At 39.4% G+C, this 17,331-nt stretch overlaps 1 protein-coding gene across 5 annotated transcripts in view; it reads left to right on the forward strand.

Annotated features, from left to right (window-relative positions):
• Positions 1 to 17,331, forward strand: part of PIGN (phosphatidylinositol glycan anchor biosynthesis class N) — a 111,335-nt gene that overhangs the window by 6,700 nt on the left and 87,304 nt on the right. For 4 of the 5 annotated variants that reach the window (XR_012629524.1, XM_074873660.1, XM_074873679.1 and 1 more), the window contains exons 2-4: positions 8,010 to 8,264; positions 12,803 to 12,924; positions 14,050 to 14,148. Coding sequence is in view for 4 of the 5 variants with exons in the window: in XM_074873660.1 (XP_074729761.1) it covers positions 8,038 to 8,264; positions 12,803 to 12,924; positions 14,050 to 14,148 (448 nt within the window). In the remaining variant the exon portion in view is untranslated. Of the gene's footprint in view, positions 1 to 7,063; positions 7,792 to 8,009; positions 8,265 to 12,802; positions 12,925 to 14,049; positions 14,149 to 17,331 lie in introns of those variants that run through there. The other variant, XM_074873669.1, reaches the window with a different exon arrangement.

A 17,331-nucleotide genomic window follows, 5' to 3' on the forward strand; every position in this document is an offset into this window, starting at 1 on the left:
ATTTGTTATTATAATCCCCAAAATGCTCAGTTAAGATGTTGAACATATAATTTTAAACAGATGGTTTGAATTACAAAAGCCACTTTGGTGCAAGAGCAAGTGGAAGTACTGTAGCTGCAGTTTAATTGTCTGGCAGAGCATGTTATGCCTCAATAGAGATAGAAAATGAAATTTTGGAAAGGAGGAAAAGGGACTTGATCATTATCCCACTTGTCTTCATAGTATGATTATACGATGAAGTCAAGATGAGCGTTTTGGGTTTCCTATGTTTAAGTAGCACGTAAAGATATGAGAAGGTGTTATTCTGAGACTGGCTGGTAAACCTCTTGTATAAATTAATTTGTGCAGTCAGTAGGTGTATGTGCTGTGACAGCAGAAATGACTTGATTGCATTTCTTGACTCTTTAAAAATTATCACTAGTAAAAGAGTATGTTAAGGACTGCTAGTACCATCTTAGATGATGTATAACTGCTATACCATGCAAAATACTGTCAGTTAGACCACACAACTTCCACTTTATTCCCCTGCCCTAAGCAAAAGGATCATTTTTTATGTATGGACAAATTGTACAGTCACCACTTTGACAGTTTAAATTACAAAATACACAACACTGTTTAGCTGAAAAATGTATTGGCCAGAAACATAGCAGACATTCACATCTATTTTTTTTTCTTCTGTAAAAGATACTTACCGAGGCCATTGATGCTTATTGAAAATGCATTTCCAATAGATTTTCTTCATTTTAACCAACAGACTTGACAGTATTAGTGAAGGATGGTGTCTCTAAAAGAAATGAATAATGTACCTTGAGCTCCCTGTCTTGACACTATATTATCCTTAAAAAAATATTCCTGCCAATGGGGCATATTCTATGTAGTATTTTGTCTATGTTTTATTGCATATGTGAAGAAAGAAAAATATAAATGGGAAATGTTACATTTCTCATGAAGAACTGTTTTGTAATGCGGTACAAGTATGGGTTTCTTTGCTTTATAAGTAATGCTGAGAGATTATAGCTTCAGAGGAATGCAGTTTAGATGTAGATTACTTTGGGAAAATGAGGACTGCACTTAATTATGTCAACCTTCCTGTTAAGCTCTGAGGGACCTGATCCAGCTTGGGGCTATGGATGTAGCTTATGTGGCATGAGTCAAAAAAAAAAAGAAAAAAAAAAAAAGTCTTGTCAGCAAGTTATGGATCAACTTGGAGAGGGAAAAGCCCATGTGAAATAAACTGCCTGCTTCTTGTCTCTCATGGTTGGGCTTAAGTGGGTCATTGCAGCTGTCTTGCACCCCTGCCACTGTAGCAGTGGTTTAGTCCTCACACTGACATGACTGTTGGTGAGGAACTTGCAGCTGATAGCAGGACTTCTTGGTAGTGTTTTGATAGGTGCAACTACAAAGAAAGAGAAGGTCTCTTCATCCCATCTGCCACCAGCCGGGAGCTGAACTTTATCTCTGATGCTTCTGAAAAAAAAATAACAAACCAACCAAAAAAAACCTTTTCTAATCTGTTTGAATCGTTTTATTCTGGAAAAATAATTGCGGTCATGAGGTCCTTGCTGCTTCTCTTTCTTTAATCTCCTAGACTTTAAGAAAGGTGTCTGCTGGCTCTGCCTTCTTGTCTCTCAGAATGATTGCTCCCCTGCATCTGCTCACTGTCTTCACTGCTAATATACAACATCTAATAAAGTGAGAAGCTCTGAAGTCCGCTGAAGCCCCCTCTGCCTAGCCAGGACAGTGCTAATTTTCTACTTGCTCTGTTCATGTGGACAACTTGTATTTAACAGTCAGTGAGTAGCTTGGTGGATCTTTAGTGCTTTTATGTTAAGGATCTGAAAAGAGTCCTTATTTAAGAATCCACTCCGCTTTATGTTGTTGGTTCCAAATTATTTAAACAAAAACTATCTTACTGGGATAGTTTAAAATCTGACATACTGGAGGTTGGACAGTATCATTATTGGCTCTGTGTTTAGTTTAGGGGGTGGTGACAGAAGGAGAAAAAAAAATAGAAAGAAAATAAGAAATCCGAGTTTGATACATAGTTTACTAGTTGGGCTGAGTCTGCAGAAGAGGTGAATTGCCTGTCTGAACTGTATTATAGCAAGTGCTGTGTTTGAATGGGCAGTAAGAAGTGGCATGTGGCAAATAGGTTGCAGCATGCTCCTCTATTATCTACAAGACTAGAAGCTTCTTTCTCTCCTCTTGGTGTGATAGGCAATGGCTTAACAGTATTAAGTCAAATAATGCAGTCAGGATTTGGGTAAAGCTTATGACTTGATTTGTGAAAATAAGGACTGTGTGAGGTAGTGTGCTAAGTCACTTGCTAAGAGATTGTCTCAAAATATCAGAGGACACAAAAATGCTGAGATATCCTTGGCTTAAGTTTTCTTGACAGAAAGATGTAAGATATATTTTCAAGTGACAGTTTGTTTATCCACTTTTTCGATGGCGAGGAACCTGAGGGCAGAGACATTTTTGCACTAGTAATAAATACTTAGATCTGGCTCCTTGTCCTCCAAACTGAAGAGGGGTGTGTGTGTTTTATTTTTCGTCTCTTGACAGACTGTGGCTTTTGCCTTTTCTTATAAGCTAGTGTCTAATCCACTTTTTTCCTTTTATCCTTGTTATTTCTTCCTTTTAGCATGCCTTGTGAGGTTTCTGCCTTGAACCATCAAGCACCAGGCTCTACAGAGAAATGTGCTCATCATGACCTCTGTTAAGAGAGCAGGGAAGAGAAAACTAAGGGGCTCTTTTTTTTTTTCCTTTGTGTGGTATCCCATAGAAGCTGGATTTAATTTCTGTGTCTCGTGAGATACAGAGAAATAGTACATAGATATGCATGTTTCCTGCTAGGGCAGATGCATACACGGTGCTGGCTGTGCTTTCTCTGTGCCTAGAAGGCATGAGAGTAGACACTATAGGTGAGGGTTGTCTGAGCACCCAAATATTACTGGGTGAGCTGCTCTCTCCTCTCCTCAGCCAGAAAAGCATGCCAGAAGGCTGCTGGGCACCAAGGAGTTTGATACTGCTGCTTCCATTTGCAGCTTCTCCTGCTGCTGACAGGCCTGTCAGAACAGCTACGAGATCCTGTTCAGCCTCCTGTTCCCACATTAGACCTGCAGGTTCAGACTGGCTTTGGAACCACCCTGTCAAACGGTGATGCAAAAGCACAAAGGGGGAAGAAAAGAGGAGAGGAAGAGGGATCTATATGGCAAAGGATGAGTGAAGATCTGTGCATTTTCAAATTCAGAGGTGCTGTCAACTAGTTCCAGCTGTTCCTGCACTAGTTATGTGGAGGCTGTGTTGTCTGCTAAGTGACATCCCTCCTCGGACTTGCAGTCTGAGACCTTGCATTGCATCTTTGAGAACACAGATCAACTGATGATTCCACTCCTCTTGGAAACGGTTGGGGGGGAAAAAGGTGTAATGCTAGAGCATGTCATAGGCAGAAAAACTCAGATGTCCCAGGAGATCTACACTGAGATTTTGCCACAGGTCTCATTTTTCCTGTATCTCTTTTTACTGACTCATGAAGATTGTGTCCAGATCTTGTAAGGAAGAGGATATTTTCAAGATAAATATTTAGCTTTCCCTTTCTGTATTGATGGCCCTTCATGTAAGAGTGCAATGGAGGAGAGATGACCCCAAGTATCAATTTACACTTGAAGTGAGAGATACTCATCTTTTTCTTCTGTTTGTGCCACAAACACTTGTAGCTGCAATTACACAGCACAAACATTACTTAGCATTAATCCTTCTTTTCTATGGAGGTTCACTGACAAATCCCAGAGGTCCCTCTGTCTTTTACCTTCACTTTCTTCCTTGGTGGTTTAACCTTTCATGGTTCAGTGATCCATGGTCAATCAACTTTGAATAGTAGGGTTCTGGGGCGTGGATGGCTGCTTCAAGAAGAGATGTTTTTTCTCTGTTGCCTTGGCATCCTTTAAACTAATGACTTTTCATATCAAGTAGCTAGAAATGCATGGCCAAAATTATCTTGTTCCACAGCAGAATGAAAGGTAGTAGCCTATCCTGGATTTAAGAAGCTTAAATACCTGCAAATGTGAATTCAAGTGAGTTTGGCATTCCCTATTAGAAAAGAGGATTGTCCTCTGATTTGTAGGACATATTCTAACACTTGAAATTCAAAAGTTTGCAATTAAATGTTGATGTTGATAGTGAAATGCTGGTGGTCTGGCCTTGTCAGCTCTGTTGGCCTTAACATAGATTGTAGCTGGGGTGACTGCTTTATCTCTCCTTCTGGGAGTGGTAAAGCACCCTCATTTTTCTTACCAGTATAGGTGCAAACTGGAGAAAATTTCTGAATGGTACTTCTGATGTTCTTTTTGATTTCTTTGACTTCCTGTCTTGCTGGCTTTTTTTAGTTAAAGGAACTGTGTGAATTACCAGTTGACAATTCAGCCAAGAAATGAACCAGTATCAGCCAAGACCTGTTTCTGCACAGCAATGGATCACTTAGACAAGCTCTTTCTCAAAATGCAAACTGGTTTTTATACAGGAAGGGGCCATTTCAGCCTATTGTTCAACCGTCTTCCACCTATGTCTGTCTTAGACTGTGGTACTCGTACATTCAGAGGGGCCTAGTGAAGGCATTTTTTTGACAGGGAATACTTTACTTCATTAATATCTGAATCTGTTTGTTTCCAGATGTGAGTATTTGTCAGGTGTCTAATAAGTAATTTTGTAATCCAGTGAATAAGAGCGACTGAATGTGTTATCTTGGTTACCTTTTTATCTGCACTATGGTGGCTCAGAAACTGATCCATATGTACAGTTGTTGCCATGTCTGTCACAGGCAGCGTGCCTGGGGGATCCGTGTGGCTGTCTTCAGTCTCTAGGAAAAGCTTTCTGGGAATTGTCCATTTTCATTCACATTGCCATACCTTTTAGGCAAACTAATGTTTCCGTATCATGGGTTAAAACAGAAACTTAACTGCATTCAAGGACCCAAGCTTTGCCTTCCCCTGAGCATCATCTACCTTTGAGAGGGCTAATGTGCATGGTCGCGTCATTGTTTTCTGATAGTCTCACTGCTCTGCTTTGTCAGATATCTCCCGCCTGCCCTGTTCAGCTGTCAGAGAAAAGGATCTCTACAAGAAATGTCATCTATATGCCTGCTTGCTTTTCTTTTGCCCTTCTCAGTAGTCAAATACGTATCAGTTGCAGGCTGAGAAGAAATGGAGGTCTGCACCAAGGGACATAGCATGTGTTGAGAGGAGCTGACACTGAGTTGGGAATGGACCTGTGGAAAGTTGGGTCCAAAAAAGCCTGGTCTTGGGTGTTTGTCCTACAGAGGTAGAATGGGTGCTTTGGTTTGGAAGTCCCAGAGAAACCCAGACAGTGATAAAGAACTTCCTTTTCCACTGAAAACAAGTTACCGGAAATGTTTTGTCCTTCCATGATACTTAGGATGTTTGAAGAGGATGTATTTCACAAATCATCTGTCTTAAACTTTAGGCACTTTGGGCTGGCAATGACCAAGTTTAGCTGTAACTTGGTCAAGATGAAAAGGTGTAGAAGGTCACTGGTGCCTCTCTCGAATTGCTGTAGACTGTTTTTAAACCTTGTTCTTTGAGTTGGAGCCTTCTCTAACCACAGATGAGTGCTTGTTTGCAACAGCTCGCCCAGTGGCTTAGTATTTTGAAAGCAAGACTGCCATTAGGAAAGGTACCAGGTGCCATTCTGGCATTCAGCTGAGATGCAGTCAGGAGCTGTCCAAACACTTGATACCTGTGGGAAGGTATTTGTAAGTCTGAGGATAAGATGCTCTTAATGATGTTATGTCACAGTGATGACATGCGAAGTCATACATTAAAGGAGCGATGTAAGCTAAGCTAGAGGCAGAAGGAGTGGCTGTGAGGTATGTGGTAGAAGCAGGTGCACTGAGAGCTGCCTGTCTTGAAATCATCTGATGGTGATGAGCAGTTGGAGATGTACCCAGATGAATAGTCTAGTGTAATATAGTCAAACTGTGATTGCAAAAAAAGTCTCTCTTTTTTTTAATTAATTCTGTAGATCACTGTAGTCTAAGACAGCATTAAATTTGAATTGTGTTGATTGCACTCTTTTTTTGTGCAAGCAAGGACTCAGGCTTGGGGAGAGTTAAAGCAAAGAGAAATAGCTGGTGCTGAAAACAGATGAGGTTACTAATACTTTAATTAGAAAAATTTAGAATATGTTGAGCTATAGAGTTGTAGCACTGGGAATATACAACAGTAAGTATCTGAAGTAACTGCTTTGTTTAGTAGGGTGTTTAATCTCATCATTTTAAGGCATGAATAGTTCAGTTGTGTTTGATAAGAGAAACCACATCAGAAGAAAAAGCCCAGTGGAAAATAAAACTGAATAAAATGAGGTCTGGCATTCAACTTAATGGTATTTCTGTGGCTGTGATTTCATGTATTTAAATTCATGCAGGAGCCCTGAGTACTGAAAAATAAAAAAATAAACAAACTGATATTTACAAATATTCCAAGTATCTTTGAATCTCACTTGTAGACATAAAAGCATGTAAGTTCCTGATTAATGAAAAGTTTCTCTTTGATCACTTAAGTGTGACTACTATGTGTCTTTTTGAAATGTTGTATTTAATTTTCTCAATCTTGTTCCATGGTTTTCTTACCAAATCTCTAAACCAAAAAATTACTATATTAATATTTCTGATTAGGATTGGAGTTGCATCTTTGTTTCAGCAGGGAAAATGAGTGGAATTGGAAGTTATGTTTAAGTTGCATACAGATCGAATTTTCTTTGGATTAGTAATAATATATATGAACTTTAAAATCTTTTTAGTGTGTGGGTTTTTGTCTGGTTTTCCTGGCCCTTTAAAATTTTTATTTTAAAAAACATCTTTTAGAGTTTTGTTCAGAGTTAAGGTTATGTGATAGTGAAGCCCTTCTTCTTTCTTTGATAAGAATAATAGTCTTGCCATGTAGTGGTTGTCTGTGTCTGTGCAGCTACTGGAATTCTGTAAGTAGCAAGATGAACTTACATACTGTCATTTAGAAGCCCTAACTAGATTCTGAAACAAAGAGTTTATTTTGGAGAGGTGTGTGGATTTATAGAGGTAATTGAATATCTGAACCTCCCAGGCTGTTAGGAACATCTGTTTCTAAATTGGTGAGTGGAGGTGGTGTTATGGTTGATCATTAGCTAGTATTTAAATAACTAAGTTAGCAGCTTGGACAGCACTAATAGTACTTTGTCAGAACTAAGCCTCATTCAGGCTCAGATCCCACACTTAGCTGATTTGCATTGCCTTCAGTAGGCATCATATGACCCTTCAGTACATGTGACACACGTACATTTCCAGTGAACCTGTTATTAAGCATATTTGTATCCCTAACCTGACTTTAGGGGATGACAGGGCAGAAAAGGAATTCAAAAAGAGAATATCATAATCCATGAAGCATAATCCTTCAACTGGTGTTTTCTGCACTCAGCAGAGCATCTTTGTTCCTTTAAAAGCAGTTTTCTGTTCCTAGGCAGAATATAATGAGCCAGAATTGATAGTAAACATTGAAAAAGCAACTCTGGGTGGATGTTCGCTGTAGGATGGCTTTCCTTAGCTGTCTTTGGCTTGCGTTTGCCTGAACAGACGTCAACACTGTCATGCAGTCAGCCAGTAGAGGGTAGTATGTTCATGGAGACATCACATTGTCAGTCTTCTATCACTGATGTAGGCAACAAAAAACTGCTGAATATCAGACAAACTGGCTTGATTCAATGGTCTTTTGAAGCCATCTGATACCCCAGTAAATACCAGAGGTGAGTTGCTGAGACATAATGACTATCTGAAAGTCTGAATTAGCTGTGCAGTGACTTTTGACCAAAACATCTGGCAAAAAACTTGTTGGAAACAGAGATTGATGATGGATCCTGGGTAATAACCATGGTTATGGTACTCCTATTCTATAGAAAATGAAATAAATACTGATTCTGGTAAGTCTCATCTGCCTAACTTTATTTTTCTTTCTCCCTCTCAGTGTTGGACTTTGCCAGCCCGCTGTTGCCATGGGTATACCAGTCTTCATACTTGCTGGTCTCCTTGTGCATTGTGTGTTCTTGGTCTCCATTTTTGAAATCTACTTCAGTTCTCCCCTGGTTCATGGTATGACTCCTCAGCAGACTCCGCTGCCACCTCCGGCAAAACGTCTCGTACTCTTTGTTGCTGATGGTCTGCGGGCAGATTCGCTGTATGAATTGAACAGCAACAATACGCCCCAGGCACCTTACCTGCGGTAAGTCCGTCTGAAAACACTTGTGATCCAGGAGGTTTCGCGTCTGGAGGCAGCTCTGTGTAATGTTGAAAAGAGAACAAGAGGAAAGATGGCAACTGTGGTGACTTGGGTACTGCCTTCCCTCTGCCTTTGAAGTAACACGTTGCAGAGTTACACTCTGCAGAAATGCGTGAATTTTGTGTTGGTGTCCCTTGTTGTACGTAAAGCTGCTAAACCATGAACAGAGTAAATTGAGTCAATATTGTCCTCTGAAAACTACAGCTAGCCAGTAATTGAGAGGAGTGTGAACTTTCTCCACATCAGCATGTTATCAATTCTGAAGCCTGACAGAGCTGTTAACATCAAGGAAGCATTTTAAATTCAGTTTAGGAGTAGTTCATTAATGTGCTTGTCTTCTAATTCTAAGCTACTGATGAAGGTTTTTAAGGAGTGATTAAAAAAGATGGCCTGAATGGATCTAACAGCAGGCTGCCACTTCCTATTTGTTCCACCCTTCCTGCATGCGTAACCCTGCTGCCTCCCTTGTGCTCTCTAGTGTGTGTCTGATTGCTTAATAGAATGATTTGGTTTAAGACTGTGAAAAACTAATCCTGCCAAAAGAGAGTGTTAAGTCATATCCTTGAGTGCTTAAAACTAATTTTCACCAACCTTCCCTGTTTCCTTATAGCAAGATAACTGTTCGATCATAGGACACATAATTTCTTTGACTGAAAAAAGAGATAGTATTAAATGAGACAACTTTTGTGTAATAGCACTGGTTGGGCTTGAATGTCAGAGCAAACCTGAATAATCAATCTTCTGAAGCTGTTAGGGCATTTGCAGTCTGCTACAGAAATCTGAGGAGCCCTTGCTACAGCACTTGCCAGCTTATAAGGGTTTACTTCTACCTGCTTCTTCTGTTAGTGTTTTTGTAAGGTGATGTCTGCCACTGGCAGATCTCTGCCACATCACTGAGTTTTCCATGTTGTCTTTTAGCAGTGGACTTCACGCTTTCTCCAGAGCAGTTTCTTCTTAGCAGTAAAACTGTTGGTCTTTTGCACCATCAACACGGTGTGAATGCTGTAATGGCCTCATCAGTAGAAGCAGTGGTGGGTAGTGGCTAGGAAAGAGTTATAATGGGTATTTTTGCCATTAAGTGGTTTGAGTTACTCAGTTTCAGCCATTCAGCATTATCATGCCTATCTAGAAATAAAAAGTTAAACCATGTATTAGCTTGTCCAGTGTTGGGAAGTTTGCACTTTTGCTGTCTCTGCTTTACCTTGTTTGTGGAGTTATGGTTTTTATATTTCAAAATCTGTAGAAATAAAACATTGTCACCTGCTGTGAAAGTACATGGGTGAATGGAGGGGAAGGAACTGCCTTGTAACAAGCAAAGATGCTGGCAGGTCACAGAGTAGAATAAAATGCCAGTAAAGGTTTGAAGTGCCATCTCTATTTCTCTCATTGTTTTTTAGTCTGCGTATAAATGCATACATGTGTAAGCATGTGTATGTGAAAGATGATGAAAAGAAAAAGCATGTGGCATGTTGTGCCTTCTGGAAGGTGGAGGGCGAGGCAGTCCAGGGCATATCTTCTGCTCTATTGCATATCGTGCTCCAATTTTGAAGCAAGAGGCTCAGTGTTTTGTCACCAAAACTCTGAGCTACACAAATTACGGAAGTTACCTTTGTAAACAGGTCAGCAAGATCAGACGTTGGTTGCTCTAATTGCTTCCTTTTTTATTCTGCCAAGTTATTGCTGTCTGAGCTTTCCTTTTTCAATAATATTAACCCAAAGTATATGCAATTTACAGAATCACAGAATTGTCTAGGTTGGAAAAGACCTTGAAGATCATCCAGTCCAACTATCAACCCAATACTGACAGTTCCCAACTACACCATATCCCTCAGCGCTAAGTCGACCCTACTCTTAAACACCTCCAGGGATGGGGACTCCACCACCTCCCTGGGCAGCCCATTCCAATGCCTAACAACCCGTTCTGTAAAGAAATGCTTCCTAATATCCAGTCTAAACCTTCCCTGGTGCAACTTGAGGCCATTCCCTCTTGTTCTATCCCTTATTACTTGGTTAAAGAGACTCATCCCCAGCTCTCTGCAACCTCCTTTCAGGTAGCTGTAGAGGGCAATGAGGTCTCCCCTCAGCCTCCTCTTCTCCAGACTAAACAACCCCAGTTCCCTCAGCCGCTCCTCGTAGGACATGTGCTCCAGACCCTTCACCAGCTTCGTTGCCCTTCTTTGGACATGCTCGAGTCATTCAATGTCCTTTTTGTAGTGAGGGGCCCAAAACTGAACACAGTAATCTTTTTTGCACATTCATTCCTAAGTGCCAAGTGTTCGGTCCCTTACCCACTTTGTAATAGCAGGCAGCGTAACAGCCAGAGGACTTCTCATACAGGTGGAGCACTTCGGGAATTACTGCATTGTTAATGAGGAAAGATTATCTTTAAATGAGCAGGGACCATTCTTGTAGCAATGTGGTATAAATAGAAGCAACATTTTAGTAGGTACATAAAATTAATAATAAATATCCATTAGGCTTGGAGCAGATTGCTGACTGATATATGCCAAGTACCTAGTCTTTCTTTTAGAGATATTTGTGAAAAATCTGTTTTTCAGCGGTGTTGTGATAGCTGTGAGGGGACACTAGGTGGTCTGAAGTGCTGTGGTGGGAATTTTGGGGAAGATATTTTCTTCCTTGCCTGTCATGTTTCAGCCATATTACTAAATCATATTCATCATTGTTATGGGTAGCTAATGTTTATACTGTCAAGGAAATTAAGGTTTTTTTAGTGGTTCTTCTGAGTAAAAGGATTTGAAATAATGTCATTTATCTGTTCAAAATTCATTTAGCTATTTTGAATTATCTGGCTATATTTTTTTCTGCCTAGTATGTGTTATTGTTGACTTCAGATTCTGTGATACAGCCCCACAAAAGCAAAGGTAAAGGATTACTTTCCAACTCAATACAAATCAAATTCTAATGAAATTTCCTACCTGTTGTGACAATGAAGTGTCTGGAGAGCCAGAAGTGTTTTATGTTTGTCTTAAATCTTCCATTAATGCTAGTGCAATACATTTTGATCAGAGTCTTCAGTGAGAATAAATTAGAAACAAATTTAACAAATACTTAAATCCTTTTTTCAAAGTAGTACTTTTTTCACTACAGCTTGTCTTAAAACCTAGCTGAGAGTTACGAATAGCATGTCGGAGTGCTATATCACCTTTTACATTTTTCACTGTAGTATTTGGGCTATTCCAAATAGTCCTGTGGGCTTTCAAGTAGGCCTGAAAATGTGAAGTCTAAGATGAGTTTAAAAAAAACCCCAACAAGCAAACTGTGAATCCTGCAAGCTTAGAGTAAAGCCTGAAATTTTATATTGTGGTTTGATTCTTACTTCATTAGTGAGAAATATATTTAGAGCTGTGAGTGTACCGATCTTGTAATTAACAGTTGTATAAAATCTCTGTTAAAAATAAAGTTATAAAGCATGAACTTATAATCTACTTGAGCTAAAATGCATCCAGTAAGCATAACAAATTTTCTTGCTTATATCAAGAACAACATAAATACAATTTACCACTAGATTTGACTCTTAAAAACTTCTTTGAATTTCTTCAGAAGATTCTGCTGCCTTTTTCCTAAACATTAGTAGAAGCTATATCCTGGTGTGTTTTTTCTCTTTCTCCCCTTGCTCTGACAGTGGGCAGTGAATCTTTCTCTTCTTCCAGAAGATGGAGACAAGAAAACAGCATATGGTAGTGCTCACCACCTGCTCTCTGACAGTCTCCAGCTGTTATATCTTCAGCAGACAGGAGTAGTTTATGAGGCTGTTTCTTACACTTGGACTTTGTCCTTTATTTCCTTTGCTTTTTATCTGTTATAACTATTGTATGTGCATTATCCCTAGACAATTTATGTATTTCTGTATATGTGGTGAGAAGATACTCTCCTTCACTTCGGTGTAATTGCAAAAGATACAAGGTTTACATAAATTTTCTTCGTGTTGATGAAATGATTTGCAGCTTAGATTTATGTGGTTTTTAAATTCTCTTGATGCCAACTTCTGATATTCAACACAGATAAAGGCAGACATGGTCACAAGACCTAATTATGATTGAGCATATTTAATGAGTAAGAGAAGATTGAACTAGACACTTTCAAGCTAAATGGAAGGAACAGTGAAAAGTAACACCAGGCAGAAACAATCTGTTAGGGGCAAAAAAAGTAAGCTATAGCAGAAAGCAGCAGAAAAAAATAGTATGTTAATTCTGAGTGTATTAGAACTCCAGCTAAACTCATTTGTTTGCAGTGCTGATGGGCCACAACAGTAATGTTCACTGTGGGGTGTTATAATATAGAACTACTTGCAGGTTAATGTTCTGCTTGTTTTGCTGCACAGCAGGCAGTAGTGAAAATGTGTTTTAGTCTGGGGTTTTTTTGCATTTCCTGCTTCACATCTACCTGTCACTTGTTTTATCTGCAATTTGTTGTACTTCCAAGAAGTCGTAAGTATTAACTGTCTTATATCCTGTTTTCAGGGGTATTCTAGAGAATAATGGCAGCTGGGGGATCTCTCACACCCGAGTCCCAACAGAATCCAGGCCAGGGCACGTTGCGCTTATAGCTGGATTTTATGAAGATGTCAGTGCCGTTGCTAAAGGTATGCTGGTCCTACAGCTTTGAACGCTGTCCTCCAAAATAAGGTGTTTCAGTGATGTGCTGGGCTTCTAGATGACTGTTGATAAATACCTGCATAGTGTCTTGTATACCAAGATTATATGGAAAAGAATAATTTTGGATGGATTTCCCACTCTTGACACTGATATCTATGAAAATAGTTTACTTAATATTTTTTAGCATGGTAAAATTTAGCATCCTGAGTCTAAAAGCAGAAGTATCTTATGGAGTGACCTCTTCACGTAACAGGGTTTTTCATTACCATTTGGGATGTAATGGGAGATGGCAAAGTAGATGTCACAAACCAGAAGTGAACTGCAGTGTCTTAGCTGAACTATTGCTAGGCTGAGTTGGAGGATCAGTAGCAAAATGAAGTGAAAACCCCAACTGTATTTTTTGTCCAGAGCTAGCTGTTATTGCATGCTTGGTGGTTAATAATGTGGAACAAGCTTTCACATTACTGACTTGGTCTTTCGTGTGGTCCTCTGCCTTCCCCCAGGCTTCCAGGCCTGAACACTTGTAATGTTGTGTGTTGATTTTGGACAGGGGAGGTAAGAGGAATTACTTCATCTTGTCTATGTACCTAATCAAAAGGTTGGTTCTTCTGACATCTGCTACAAATGCAGGGTTGGCAGGAATTGCTGTTAAGAGCATCTCTATATTTCTGTCAGCTGCCTTGTCATGGAAACAGAAGATCTTGAAGGTTTTATTGTGGTGAGGTGGAACGTGACTGCTGGAAATAAGATATATATATGAGTGGTAATTTATTGCCTAAAATGCCAAAACCTGAGTTCAGACAACAGGGGATTTAGAATTCAGGAGAATTTGAGCTGTTTAGAAGGTAAACCAGCTGCGTGTTTTGTCTGAAGCCCTGCATAATGAGATTGGGTTAGGTTTCCAGCTCACTTCTTAATGAATGGGGACTAATTGCAGATACAGATTGAAATGGAAGTAAAACCAAGACTGTCAAAGTGGAGTTCATTGTGAAATAATATAAGGGAAACTTTAAAAAAACCCACCCAACACTTTGTATGGACTATCAATCTTAGCAGTCAATGAGATCTTCTGGCAATCCCATTTAAATGCCATTTAAATATTTGCTTAACAGGATGGAAGGAGAATCCAGTGGAATTTGACTCTGTTTTCAACGAAAGTAAATATACTTGGAGCTGGGGAAGCCCTGATATTTTGCCAATGTTTGCAAAAGGTAACGTTTAAATTTTGTGAATCTTTAAGACATAGTTATCATGTAGTAAAATAGAGACACAATTTTTGAGTTAGGGAAGGTGGTGAATGAAGTATTTCCGGTTTGTATATTTGTGTATACCTGGTTTCCATTTAATAGGCCTTACCTAATTGTACCAGCATACTACAGGAAACACACCCTTAGTTAAAGGACCTAATAATTTTTCTTTGGTTGAGGTTTAAAGCTCTTGTTTGCAAGCCTGTAGCTGTGTTTTTTCTTCCTCTGCATGCAGCTCCCAGTGAGTTGGGTGATAGAACTGCAGCCATGCTTTTCGAGTGTCTGAGTTGGAGAAGTAGCTTATTGTGGGTTATCCTGCTTCTACTCCAGAACAATAATGTATAAAGGGAAGAACTATATGCAAGTAGGAGCTGCCTGGTACTATTCCTGAAGCTGAGGTCTTTTCCCCATGGTGTGCAGTGTGTTAAAATCTTGTCAGCCAGCGCAGTTGGTCTTTGAGCATGCAGAGATTGCTGAGCAACACTTCAAACATTTAAAGGGTCTCCAAGTTTAATTTCATTTTGTTCTTGGGAGAATGAGGGCGTATACACCCTTTTCCATAATCTCGGAATAAAACAGACTGGAGTGAAAAGGTGACAAGCTAGGGGTGTATGCTGCTGTTCTAAGTATTGACATTGACAAATCAAAAAAAATATGATAGGCAGGATAGGAGTGAAATCTAATATTGATTTACAAAAAGTGTACACCATATTTCTCATTATGGTTCTTGAACTTTTTCTGAACTCCAGTCTCTTCTGCATCTTCTCTTGATATTACACACACACACACCCCCTCTTTTCTGTTCTTTGCTTGATCCTCATAAATTAATGGTAAGCTTTAAAAATATCTCCTGATAATTTCCCATGACCTCAGATTACAGCTTGTATTTGGGAATATTTTGATGGTGCCTGGGGAGAGGGGAAAGGTAGTTCCCTTGAACAGATTATTTACGTTTTGAGATATGTTCTTGGGAAAATATTTGGGGAATTCAAGAATTTCCCAGAGCTGTGTCCTTCTACTAGTTTTGTTTGAGTAAGAAGATAAGCAGAGGACTTGGAAGCAGCCTTGATGTTATCTGGAGGGATGTGCAAGGGTAATACCATACTGTTGCTGTGTTTCTCAATACGACTTGTTCTGAGTGGCATTAACAATGGAGCATTCTTTGGCAGGGGAAGGGAAATCCCTCCAAATTGAGAAGGGTTTAGTGCAGCATTGTATCTGAGAAGTAGATGCTGTATGGGAAAACGAATCGTAGTTTTTCATGATAGAAAGGTAGATCAACTTCTTTTAGTAGAAAAAGGTAGTTCCCCTTTTTCCAAAGAGGAAAAGTTTTATAATACAGAAAGGATTTTATAACACAGTTTCCAAAAAGGAGAAATTTTATAGTATGGAAGGAAATGGAATCAAGTGTTTGTTCTTTAACTTTACTTTTACAAAAAAGCCAAAAAGGAGGTAGGGGAGCATAGCCTAATTCCTCTCCTTCTTTCCATGTTGTAAATTAGTGAAGTCACAGGACTCTTCTTGTGTGTATTCTATCATGCCAAAAAAATGTTCAGAATTTTATTTACTGTTTCACTGCTTTCACTGGATGCATGAAGAGTATATAACACCTCCTGTTTTTTGGGAAGGAGAGAAAAATCCTCTGTTTCCTGTCATTATCTATGTTTGTCAGGTCCTTTTCCTGTCATAAAATAAATATTTCAATGCACTGGTTGAGGATTCTACAGGAAAAGTAAATAAAATGCTCACAGATCTCTTTAAATACCAAAATAGATATGCATGAAATGTAAATTTGTCAAAGTCTCAATGACTTGTGTGATTAGTGTTTTAATCTGAGAAAATGTCAGAAATACCTTTGGAACGGGTGTGCAATTTACATCATAAGCAGGATTAAAAGGTGTTAATTTGTAATAGTTAAATTTACTTTAAGCTACACAAATTCAGTGTGCTAATGTATTTACTATGGTATTTTTAGATTATGACCTTGAAATTATCTGAAAATTATGTACTTTGAAAATGCTTATTTTATTTCCAGAATGGTCCTTAAAATTTTGAGGTTTTCTTCTAGACTTGTCAGAATTTGAGGTTTGACTTGAACAGTCCAGTCCTGTACTGTTTTGTCATGGGTCTAAATTGGAGTATAAGCCAGAGTATTAAATGCCACACTGAAAAAGGAGCTGAGGCTGTTGCTTCTGTAAAGGGAAGTAGATACTAGTCCTTTGCACTCAGATTGCTATTTGTTCCACAGGTTCCCTTTCTCTCTCTTGGAAACTAGCAGCAAGGCTAGTGTCATTGTTTACCTTGAGTATGAAGAAGAGTATCATCAAGACCATGAGGACAACCAGGACAAACCTTGGTCAGGGTTATTCTGGACAGACAGACTTCTCAGTCTCCTCTCTTCGTTACTTGTTCCTACAGCGCACCAACAAAAATGCAGAATTTCTCACATTCCTCACCTGGCTGTGTTTGACAGCTCTCTGGTGCCCATGCTCTGTTGGCTCACTGTCTGACTGTCCTTGTGCCTTCATTCTTTTTTCCCCTCTTTTGTGCCTGCAAAATTTACTAGCAAAAGTCTCCTGCTGGTCTGGGCTGTGACCCATGAAAGGCTTGTCAGACACAGGAGCTGCCGGGCTAGCAGAGCAGCAGCTTTGCTTTCTGCAGGACGTGAATCTTATTCTAAGATGGTGATAACTTGATCCCTGATCCTAATATCTGAATATTGATGCTGAGGGCGAGCTAATGTGCCAGAAAAGTCTGAATAGGAACAGGTGGTGTCTGCTGTGGGAGTTTGTGGCACCTCCAGTTACTTCCCTTAGGGTAATGGCAGCACCTAACCCAGTAGAGCTCTGTGCTCACTTCTAAAGGACGTTTTCATTTCTAGCTTCCTTCTTTTTCTCTACCCCATGTTTGCTTCCTCATCCCAGACTTAAAGAAAGTATTGGGCTTACTGTTGCTTGTGACCTCTCAAACAAAAGAAATAGGATAATATTTTGTACCATTTTCCATAGTAGGGTTTCTTACTTTAAAAAACCCCAATCAATTATTTTATAAGCTGTGCAGGCACTCCAAAACTTTCCTAGTATGGCTTCATTTTGCCATTGTTTCTCTTCATGGCAATACAGGGTTGGGTGGGGTGGTGTGTTTTTT

Source organism: Strix uralensis, chromosome 1 (assembly GCF_047716275.1).
Source record: "Strix uralensis isolate ZFMK-TIS-50842 chromosome 1, bStrUra1, whole genome shotgun sequence".
Lineage (NCBI taxonomy): Eukaryota > Metazoa > Chordata > Aves > Strigiformes > Strigidae > Strix > Strix uralensis.